This window comes from Squalius cephalus (assembly GCF_949319135.1).
Source record: "Squalius cephalus genome assembly, chromosome: 15".
NCBI lineage: Eukaryota > Metazoa > Chordata > Actinopteri > Cypriniformes > Leuciscidae > Squalius > Squalius cephalus.
The window spans coordinates 24024287-24036477 of NC_137136.1; the positions used below are offsets into that span (position 1 = coordinate 24024287).

The 12191-nt window shown below is 36.4% G+C and overlaps 1 protein-coding gene across 2 annotated transcripts; it reads left to right on the plus strand.

The window, feature by feature from the left end:
- The first annotated feature begins 2422 nt into the window (after window positions 1-2422).
- On the plus strand, window positions 2423-12027 carry ecm1b (extracellular matrix protein 1b). Of its 2 annotated transcripts, XM_079893814.1 has the most exons (11): window positions 2423-2802; window positions 3121-3171; window positions 3981-4016; window positions 4147-4203; window positions 4292-4357; window positions 4584-4852; window positions 6972-7180; window positions 9021-9282; window positions 10078-10295; window positions 11153-11240; window positions 11407-12027. In XM_079893814.1, the coding sequence occupies exons 1-11, from the start codon at window positions 2733-2735 to the stop codon at window positions 11635-11637; spliced, it is 1557 nt and encodes a 518-aa protein (XP_079749940.1). In that variant the 5' UTR covers window positions 2423-2732; the 3' UTR covers window positions 11638-12027. The 2 variants fall into 2 exon arrangements, with proteins under 2 accessions (XP_079749940.1, XP_079749941.1); XM_079893815.1 differs by lacking the exon at window positions 3121-3171 and having other exon boundaries at window positions 2436-2802.
- The last annotated feature ends 164 nt before the right edge of the window (window positions 12028-12191 follow it).

The following is a 12191-nucleotide window of genomic DNA, read 5'->3' on the forward strand; positions in this document are numbered from 1 at the left end:
TGGTATTTAGCTTCTGTAGCAAATAGATCCTTTCCTCTAATTCTGCGAAGCAAATTTTCATCAAATTTTTGTTCTGCAACTTTGAGGACTGTTCTCCACCCATCACACTCAAACTCTCTTAACCCCTCATTCGTCCATATCCCTTTCTTTTGTACCTTCTTCCGTGTAATTGAGTTGCAGAATATACAGTCAGGTGTGAAGAGCACCTTGTCACCAGTTGAGGCCCTCTGACTTTGCCTTGAACTTGCTGCTAATAGTTCAGGCTTCTGGTCGAGTCTTTTGAGATTCATGGTGAATCTTTGGTAGCATTCTCTGTGATATCCATCACCTTCTGTAATAGTGTCTGGTATAAGTTCACAGGTTACAGTCATTCTGTGAGCAGATTCCAGTGGTTCAGCTAATCTCTTGTCACGTATTTCTTTCATTCTGGCTAATCTTGCATCAGAATCTACGTTTGCCCATAATTGCAAGAGTGGTCTATATACAAGACCAGGGACATGCACAATGCATCTGGACTTTGGTTTTGTCCCATGACATACCCTATGCCTTGAAGGACCTGCAGTCACTTGGCCCACTGACTCATGTCTTTACTCAGGCATAACTGAGCAGTTCAACTATGTTGAAGAAACCAACTACATAACCGACTAGATTATCTATGTGTGTGAGGTGTGTGTGTGTGTGTGTGTGTGTGTGTGTGTGTGTGTGTGTGTGTATAAGCTACTGGACGTCTAAAATTTCCCTTTGGGATGAATAAAGTATATATCTATCAATCTATCAAATGTAATCTAAAATAATTAAAAACAAATATTTAAAGTAAGCATCAATGTAGTGTAGTAAGAGGGGTCAATTATATTAAATTGTAAACTAAAATATTCAAACATCGAGCAATTCAGTGAAACAAATTTCTTGCTGTATAGGCAGAGGATGCAGACTTGGGGTATCTGTCTGTGTGAGTAAGAACAGTCTTTCAGGACAGTCTGCCTGACACAGAGGAAACTGTTAATGAAAATTAAAAAAATATCTTATTTTGTCATTGGATGAACAACCCAGACAGGTTTCTGATTTGTCAATGAAATTACTTCGATGGAAAGGGTAATGAGGGTTGGAATGTTAGCACGTTAGCATATTAACTGATGCTATGGAAATGGTCCTTGATTGATTATATCCATACAAGGCCTTAACCATATTAAATTAAAAATAATTAAAAACAACTATTTAAAGTAATTTTCAATTTAGTGTAGTAAGAGTATTGGGTCACCTAAAAGCTGTTCTGATTGACTAGGCCAATCTCGACGTGTTAAAATCGTTTATTAGGGTTTCCCTATTCACAGGGCTAAAACAGTTAGTGTATCCCAACAATGTCAATGTTAACATTCAGATTCATATTCTACACATACAGACCTTTCAGAAAAGCATGATTTTTTTTCAGGGGAGGGGGTTGGGGTGCATGATAGGCGAATCTAGGTCGTGGCCTATACATGAAATGGGCTCATTATATCGACATAAAGCCTTACCTATGTTAATTTTAGACACCTACCAATAAGCAGCATGGTAGGTATTTGACCTAAGTCATCATATGTTAAGTTTGAGTGTGTATTGGGTCACCTAAAAGCTGTTCTGATTGACTAGGACAATCTCGATGTGTTAAAATTGCTTAAAATCGTTTTTTTAGGGTTTCCCTATTCACAGGGCTAAAACAGGTAGTGCAACCCAAAATTTTCAATGTTAACATTCAGATTCATATTCTACACATCCAGACCTTTCAAAAAAGTATGGTTTTGTTGGGAGGTGGGGGGGGTGCACGGTAGGCCTATGTAGCTCGCCGCCTAAGAGGGTCAGTGGTTATAGTGAGTAACAGCAGTAGATCGGGGAGAGAGGTTAAAAAGCCGACTCCAGAACTTGTTGGAGAGAGGAGATCAGACAAGCTGTGGCAGATGTGAAAAGGTCCAGGTGACCTCCAAAGGGAGCTGAAGAGCGCTGTTGTTTACTTTGCTTCATGTTTGGAAGAATCACAAGTTGATAAAAACACTGTTAACTTCACTGCTCTTAACTCCTTCCCTGCCTGAATATTTATTCTCAAGGACGAGTCAAAAGTCCAGTTAAACAGATGTGTTTTCTATAGTTTTGAATTCTGTTTAAAACAGCTAACCTACATAAAAAAAAAAATGTAAATACTTTTGGCCAATTCTGTTATTCAAACAATAAAATTCCATTATGTTTACTTTTTTTTTCTAAAGCTGCTGGAGAAACAAGTTAGTTAACACAATATCCATAGGACATATACATACATACATATTACATATAGCCTATATATATATATATATATATATATATATATATATATATATATATATATATATATATTTATATATATATATATAGGCGCCTATGATGCAGAAGAGTTAGCACATTTTCAGATTTTGGGAAAGGAAATTACATGGATAGGACATGAGTGTTATGACGGTAAACAATGGCATCCCTCCCGTCATCGTGTGATTTATTTTTCTGGGTAAGGCTGGTAGAGACGGGCACGTAAGCTACCACTGACGAACTTATGTGAAGGCAGCTGAAGTGTGTCAGCAAGTCAGCGAAAGCAGAAGATGATCCTCCTCCTCCGCCTCCTCCTGACCTTGACTCGTCTTGGCTCCTGTAAGGAAGTTTGCCTTTAAAAGCGCAGGAGCGGAACGGGACAACACAGAGTCAGCGCAGCGGGATTCACGACTTCACCAAACATGAGCTCTTCACGCGGCGTGGGACTTTATTTGACGCTTTTACTTGCTCTTCTGTGCGAAGCATCGGAAGGTAAATGTAACTTTTTAGGCCTGCGTCACGCTAGTGTTTTTATGTCGTTAGCACTTAATATAAAGCTTAGACATTGTTCACTCTTGCATATTAGCTAGCCTATATAATATGACCATGATTTAAGAGAAGGAATATGAATGCGTGGTGCGTTCACGATAGTAAACATTTAGTTGTTTATGTTTGTTTTTGACCAGGTATGTTCCATGGATTCCAGCGTTATATAACATGTAGCCTGCATGATGCGTGCAGATGTTGGTTCTTGTGCAAGTTTTCTTTCTTTTTTTTTATGTCTAATACCAATGTGTCCTACTTTTCCAGACCCTACCCTGCCGGTCCAAAGGGAAGTTACTGATATTTTGTTTGATGAAGGTCTGTTTGGATGATATTTTTGACTTTAGACCACCATATAAGATTCAAAAGCTGCCACTGGGGTGGTACTTTTGTACCAAAAGTGCACATATTAATACCTAATGGTACCGTAGAACCTGTTGTGGTATATAGTTTAGCAATGATTGTATATTATTGTTTTATACAACTGTAAAGAGCAATATCACAGTTAATTATAGAAGTAATTAACTCAAGTTACTGAATATTAATTACCATGACTCATGGTAATTAATATTCAGTAACTTACCAAACAGGCTAAAATTGCCCAATTGGTTTGTACATTTAGTTCCAAAAAAGCCAAAGAGTCAAACTTTTCGCGTCACAATCACAATGCACAGATTGAAAGCTGGTCTGTTAAGGTGCGGGGCGGTCACATCGATGTTCTGCAAAGATGAGTCTGCGCAGCGCTGCTTCACACTTAATGATTTCTGTGTTAACACGTCACTGTTCTTACATTGGTACACTACTAATAATAGACAATGGACTTTTGGCCCAGCAAATTTTCGTCAATGTGCCTGCACCTTTAATACATATAGATCAATGCATAGATGATTTTGCCGTCTCCTCCTTGTTTAAGTCTGTGTTACAAGCAGAGAAATGTCCTAGCGCTTGTCCAATCAAATTTGAAGACCGTAAATAACTGTTTTATAAAATGTCTTTCGTTAAATCAAAATGCACAACTGTCAGATTTTTCATAGATATTCCCCAATGTTTTTTTATTCACTAATGATTAGCCATGGTTGTGTCAGTAGCCTGACCTGATTATTATTTATTTTCCCGTTTGTTCGCAGATGGCCTTCACAGTGAGTTGCCGCTTTCCCCTGAGGGTAAGGCCATGATCAGTGATTAACTTGCCATTTTGTCGATCGATTGGTTTGTTTTTCTCATGGTTATGTTTAATTTCAATATTGAGTCCTTTATCAATTTCAAAAACACGTGTTCTGTTTCTTATTTTAGAACTGGACTTTTTGATGCTGCAGAGACCGATCATCCCTGACCTTTCCAAAATGATGGGTGAGTGATTGCTGGCCTATTTCCATTTTCTTGAATGGAAAGTCGATTAATTTGTACTTTATGGTGTTTTCCACATCCTTTCATTTAGCCACAGACTCTTTAGACGTGACCCATAGAGAAGCCACCAACTTTCACCCTGAGAATGTCCCAACAGGTACAGTTGCATGCAAACTTATTATGTGTTTCGTTTTAGGAGCTGAGATTCAGTTCACCAATGTGTCAGAAGAAATACAAGAGGTCTTAAGTTGAGCATGTTTATGTAAAGTGCTGTTCAACAGTGTTTAATTTTAAAGAAGCTCTAAACTGGATCAATATAGCTCTTGTTGAATAGCAAAATGTTATGTGTTTTGCCTGTCAAAATCTTTCATCTGCTTCTTCAGGTCGCCATGTGTTTCGCCCTCGCTCCATGGGTCCCTTGGATGGACCAAAGGTTGATTTCCCCCCATCCTTTCCAAATGCATTCAACCTGAAAGATATCTGTCAGTTTAGTAAAGCTCCAGTCAGGTACCAAATGGACACGTTTCCTTCAAGTGGCTTTGGCTATGCGGTTCGACAGGCTGAAGCTGTCAATCAACTTCAGTCCTGGTACAGCGTCTGCTGTGGCATTAATGGATCACAGGAAGAGAAAATCTGTTGTGCTGAACAAGCGGTGAGAGACTCAACATTATTTTACCTTCTAATGTTTCCTGTAGCTGTCAATAAAGGCACTGAGACAATAAGGGTGCTTTAACACTATAGTTTAGTTGGAAATGGGGAACGGTTTGCATGAAAAGTTGGTCACGCAGACCCGGAAGCGCACCGGGATACCGAACCCGCGATTACTTGTAGGCGTTGGTCTGAGTTCTGTTGCACTGGAACTTGGGTGCGCACTTGTTCAGGAAGTAAAACAACATGTGCATGCATTTTAGCTTTTGGCGACGTCACTAGTTCAACAAAACACATGTCAGGGATGACAGAGATGATGATTTACCTTGGATACGAGCGAGAATGAGTAATCGTGCAGAGTGAGGGCAATCAGAGTGCCAAGTAAATGGCTAGCAATCCGCTGTCTCCTAAAAAGAGTGTGTTTGCAAGCAGCAGAAAGCCGCCAGTACGGCCAAGTGTTGTTCACTCTGCTGCGCATAATAGCAAATGAAGATCTTTTTAAAGAAATCTGACCAATTTCTGTTCCTCCATTGACAGTCTACGCAACTACCACTTTGACGCTTCAAAACGTTCATAAAGAGATCGTAAAACTAATCCGTATGAATTGAGTGGTATTATAGTCCAAATTTTCTGAAGAGACTGATCTGAGAAGCTCATTGGTTCTTGCAGAAGCTCAAACGTGCCGCGTAACACGAGAATGAACCTCATTGGTTCTTGCAGAAGCTCAAACGTGCTGTGTAACACGAGAATGAACCTCATTGGTTCTTGCAGAAGCTCAAACATGCTGCGTAACACGAGAATGAACCTCATTGGTCAAGCGAACATGCTTGAGCTTCTGTTTACCACAACTGATGTGTGTGTTGATGAATGTTTATATGTGATTAAAAGTCTAAATTCAATCTGTTCATCATATAAAGCGATCGAGTCTCTTTAGAAAATTTGGACTAAACCGTTCAATTCATATGGATTAGTTTTACAATCTCTTTAGAAACTTTTTGAAGCGTCAAAGTGGTAGTTGCGTAGCTGTCAATGGAGGAAGAGAAAGCTCTCAGATTTCATTAAAAATATCTTCATTTGTTCTGAAGATGAACGAAATTCTTACGGGTTTGGAACGACATGAGGATGAGTTATTAATGACGCATTTCTTTTGTCTTTTTGGACTATTTTGGTATAAACAAACTCTTTCAGACTTTAAATAACATTTAAGTTTAAACATTTAAACCCTCAAAGTTTTAGTTAGAATAGTTTGCAAGACTGTGATTATAGATGTAACGTCGTTGTCGTTGATCCAGCACCAAACTTCTGCCATTGGTCGAGGCATGATGTTGCTATATCGCCCCTTCACGAACAAACAAAACAAACAGCAATGTTAAGTGCCACAGAGTCACAGTGTTTGTTTTCACTCACATCTGTTTTTAACAGCTTTCAGATTCCTCACATTACTAAAGTAGAGGCACCAGATTGAGGGAGAAGAACATTTCTTACAGAATTCATATTAAAGGGACAGTTCACCCAAAAATGAAACTGGTATCATTATTTACTCACCCTCATGTTGTACCAAACCTGTATGAGTTTCTTTCTTCCGTTGAACACAAAATAAGATATTTTAAAGACTATTGGTAACCAGACAGTTGACGGTAGCCATTGACTTCCATAGTATTTTTTTTCCCTACTATGGAAGTAAATGGCTACCAAGATATCTTCTTTTGTGTTCATACAGGTTTGGAACAACATGAGTAAATGATGACGACATTTTAATTTTTGGGTGAACTATCCCTTTAAAGACTTATTTTCTTCTCCCTTTCTAATTTACTGCATCTACAGTCTTTTTCCTTATGTTACTCAGTTCGTTCTCTTATTATCTACTAAAAGTGTTTATCTGTGCTCTCATGTACGATTAAGTGTCTTTAGATAAAGTATCTCCTTGTTTTCCTCTTATTGTTTAGTCTTTGGTGAGAACGTATCTAAAACATCTGGCAGCAATGAAATGGGCCAATACCAAAGAAAACAGCTTTGAGTTTGATTCTCTCATAACTGTTGCGCTCTCTCTCTTTTTCTCTGTGTTATTGTAAATGTAACTAATTGTATTTATACTAAAGCTGTTTCTTTATTTCTGACTACAGTGGAAGAAGAGTCTGTCTGCCTTCTGTAATCAGGAATTCTCCATTAAGACCAGTCACTACTTCTGCTGCAAGAAGAACGGGAAGGCCAGATGGAGCTGTTTTGATAAAGAGGCGTCAGATTCTTCATATCACGTCTCCTCCGAGGTCTCAAATGCCAAAACTCCTCAAAAGATCCGAGGCTTCAAATTTAACTCCACCGCTTGCAAAGGGTAGGTTTCTGCTGGAGTATATAGAGAATGCTTTTGGTTTAAGGGGCAGATGAGGGTTTTAAAGGGCATTTCAAAATACATTTTCACATGATTGTAATGTTACCTGAGTGAATCAAGATTTCAATCAAGATTAGACAAACTGGGTACATCAGTGATTTTTATTAATTACTTTTTTCTGTATTTTATTTTATTTTGAAGTTTAGGGTCAGTTTTACAGAAAGATGTTTAAAAGACATTTCTGGCATTTGTTTTATGGCAGATTTTGGTAAGCTATGATGTTTTTAAAAATGACATTTTATGCCACAAGAAGCATTTTATTTAGAATTTAATCCAGTTATGCAAATAACTGGAATATTGGTGTGGTGTGTTCCATTTTATTATGTGCTTACTTTCTCTATAACACAATGGTCAATGTAACATGGTATAGCCTATGATTGCTTGATGTTTAAGTCGTACTTGGAACCCTAGACTTCTGGGATAAGGCCTTTAGAGGTCGTATATGGTAATGTCCATGCATATTCTTGCATATCGACTGGGAAAGTATGGTTACAGATTATGTAACACAGATAATGTATTACACAAACTCCTAGTGAAGAGTATGGAAGATGACTGAAGAAAGTGGAGGTGTTCCTCGTCTTTTCTCCCTTCTCTATCACCCTATGTAAATGAACTATATTTTAGTAAATACTCAGTATTACACCTCTGTCTCCTGACTAGTCATTCTTCAAATGCTGATGAAACAACATTGGTTACACCACATGATACATGGTCACATCAAATGATGAAAAGACACTATAAATTCCATGCAACATTGAGAATAGACTTTTTTTTCTATTAGTGTAGAACTAGTATTCTTTCTCCTCTGCTCTATCTATAATGACAAAATGTAAGGTGGAACACTGTATATATATATATATATAGCTTATATTTCTTTCTAAACACAGAAAGATAGCCAGTTCTTTCTGGACAGATTTGGCACATTGTTTTTTTTATTTGCTTTCAAATGACAACAAAACACTTAATGGGTCAAAACTTGTAACAAATGTACAATTTACAATTTGTTTTCATGCTATAAGCAGCATTTTCCTATTTTACGTTATCTTATGAAATTATACAAAAAACATTATTTCAATACTTACAATAATAATTCAATGCAATTCCATAAAGTTCGCTCTCATTTATAAACCGATTGGAATAGTGTTGTTTTTATAGACAATCTACATGACATTCAAATGTGGCGAAAGAGCCACAAAGTTCACATTTAACAAAATTAAAATGTTATTTACAAATATCAGTTTCTTACAAACCTTAACGATATACTGTATGATGCTACTTACTTCAGGTCCAGGTTTCTTTATCTTAAGATGAGATTAATTAATATGTTGTGCAAGTAATTTGCAAAATACAAAAACACTTTTACTAATTTTCAAACGTATTATTTTATTTTCAATGAGTTTGTCAAATACTGTATCAGTTATAATGAGGCCATTGCACCAAATTATATTTTGACACCTTAAATTAGAGGAAATAAGCAAAGCTATAATATAAAATAATATAATATATTTGAACAAAAGGAAGAAGATAAATACATGGGAGTTTTTTTGTTTGTTTTGTAATTTGGACAGAAAAAACTGTCTTGTCTCAACCCTTAAAAAAAGAAATGAGTCATTCTCAGCGACAATTAGCCACCACCTACAACTAGTTTGCTAGTTGTAGGTGGTGGTGATGCAACAAATACACATTCGTCCCACCATGAAAACTTAGGTTTGCAAATGAGACAGAGGAAAAGGGCAAATGAATATAGAAAGTATTAATACTTCCACTGTCTTTAATCATCCAGCTCATTGGTGGCTTCTCCAAGAGCGCCTAGGAAGCAGCCTAAAGTTCGAGACTTCAACTTTCCACCTGGCCGTCCCGATTCCTCCAACATACAACAAATCTGCACTCATCACAAGATGAGACCGCGATACTTAACCAACTGTCTCCCTTGCACTGGCTATGGCTGGCTGATCCGTCAGTCGAAGGCCATCAATGTCCTGGAGAGAGAATATAACCAATGCTGTCAAGAGAAAAAGGGTGATCGACACTGTGCTGAAAAGAAGGTGAAGAAGATAAATCATTCAAAAATAGCAGTTTAATTCCCAATTTATGAACTATTTTGAACTCATGAAAACAATTGTAGATAAGTTATATATATAAACCCAGTATAATTCAGCATTTACTCTTTATGTAGAAGACATATTAGGGTTCATTGAAGACATAATGTTCCAGCATGTTTGCTTGATCAATTACCAAAGAAGCATGTCAATATTAATCAGGAAAATAAGATTTTCTAATCAAAGTGATCAAATGTTGTGTTGCAAAAATGAGTACACCCTCCTGAAAGTTTCAAAATGAAACTCAATAAAAAGTTTATAGTGCAATTTAAAGGCAATTTTTGATCAACATATGACGATTATGTTGAACCAAGACATTTAAATAAGTAATTTCTCGACAGTTAAAAGCCCATTGAATCGCTTGCAGATTTGATGCTGAAAAAACAATGGAGCTACATATGAGAGAATTGTTAGAAGACTTTAGTTCATTTCACAAAAAGTGAAAATAGAGCAAAAGTAACCCATAAACTTGTGAGTAACCCATAAACCCATTGATTTTATGTGCATGTATATATGTATATATATTGAGTGTGTATATCAGTGAGTGTGTAATGGAATTAATATACAAATATATTCATCAAAAAAACAAACCCGCTGTATCTTACCTTTAAACTGTATTTATCAAGAACTATAAGCAGTAAATATAACCATTCCTTTTTTATTAAAAAGTTGATTTTTGTTGCTCATAACTTGGTAACATTATTAATGAGCTCTTTTTTTTTTTTTTTTTATCTACTTCAGTGGAAGAAGATGGTGGACAAGTTTTGTAAAGATGAGGAAAAAAAAAAAGGACCAAAGTTTGAGTGTTGTGGAGAGAAGAAGGGAGAAGAGCTGTACAGCTGTTTCGCATCTGCTGCTCCAGATCCGAGATACAACTTCACTGATCCAGACATCAACACTGCTGTGACTCCAGCAACTCTCCATGACTTGTGTGATAAACACACAGCCATCAAGAGCATGTAAGACCCATAACTACGTGTTTAACAAATAAACTTCACAAAGCGTATGAGGTCGGTAACACTGTTTGAAAAATGTTTTTGAAAGAAGTATTTTATGTTCACCAAGGCTGCATTTATTTGATCAAAAATACAGTAAAAACTATTTAAAAAGCAGTTTATTCCTGTTACTCCAGTCTTCAGTGTCACATGATCCTTCAGAAATCATTCTAATATGCAGATTTGCTGCTCAAGATATATTTCTTCTTATTATCAGTGTTGAAAACAGTTGTGCTGCTTAATAATTTTGTGAGAAAAAAAAAATTGTGGGGGAAAAAGAGTCTTTTTACGATTACCTTTGGTCAATTTGATGCAGCCTTGCTAAATAAAAGTATCAATTTAATAATAATAATAACTGGATAAGCTCTGAAATTCTCTTTGTACTTAAATAGTGTTTTATACTGTGAAAATAACATACATTTAGCTTTTGTTAAGTAACATCCCATTGTTTTTCTTAATACAGAAGATGATACATGAGATGATATACTGTTGTTTTTGTGCTTTTATTATCTATGTTTATGTTTAACTATTTCCTTTCATACATCTGTGACCATGAATGCTGGTCAAAACAAGGACAGCTGAAAAATAATCTCAGCGTGTGATTAGTGATTACACTGTTAACCACAACAAAACATTGGTTCAAGGACAAAGAAAATACAACTCCAACTAAAAGTCTGGATTTAATTGGATAAAGTTTTTGATTTCGTTCTAAGACAGCTAAGTTTTGGTTTTACCAACATGCAGCAAACTGTTGGCATTGGAAAATTTATCTTAAAATATTTCAAGAATGAATAACACAAAATCTAATTTATCACCCACAGGAAGGGTTTCCCGTTCTCAGTCGATGAAACGGTTGAACGGTGCTGTCCTCTAGTGTTACAGGAGAGACCTGCATGTATAGAGGCCGAGGTAAGGGCAAGCCTTTGGGTTGATTTTCTCCATATATTTGTGTGTGATAAAAATAAATAAACTGTAAACAGTCGATTATGACGCAAACGATTGGCTAAAAGAGTAATCTCAGCAATAATGCTATTTATTTTTTGGCTCGCCTTTAAAACTGTCTATTCTCTTGCAGCTTGACAGTCAAATGAATGATATGTGTAAAGCGAAGGAGCTGGTGAAGCCTCATTGTTGTGAAGCCACGATCAAACACCGTGCCAAATGTGCCACAAAACTGCTCCTGCGATATATTGGCATGGCAAATCAAGTCAAAAAAAATGGGAGGAAGATATGCCCCCTCACCCTTCAGTTTCAATTGTGTAGAATACCAGACAGCATCAGAGACAAAATCAGACATAAACCCTGATACTGTGAAAGCGGATCAGTTTAATACAGAGTGCACACATTTGTAAGCACATATGTAAGCTTGAATTGAACCAAACCTGTTCCACTTTTTGTTTATTTCTTTTAATATGCATATTCTGTTTCTAATGCAGTTTTCTTGCAGAAAGTTTTGATTATTGAGAGACATTTTCAGCCGTTATCATAAAAGCAGAACTGCTTGGATAGTATAACATTTTGAAATCTCTGTTCCCAATAATATTACAAATTATATATGTATGTACTATACATAAACAAAATGTCTGTTGTTATTTTTTTTTTTAAATCTTCTGTGATTGTATGTTATTCTCAGGCAACATAATTTAGCCTATGTTTTCAGCATGAACACAGGCAAATAAACACAGTATGGTTCATATCTTTGTCTGTTTTTAGGCCTGTGTGTGTGTGTGTGTGTGTGCATAATACATTTTGTATTTTTTGGGAGGGTAAACTTACATTGACGTACAGAGACACATTCAGCCAAGGGTCAACAATGCCTATAATGAAGGTAAATTTTAACTGAAGGGCGTTATTAACTTT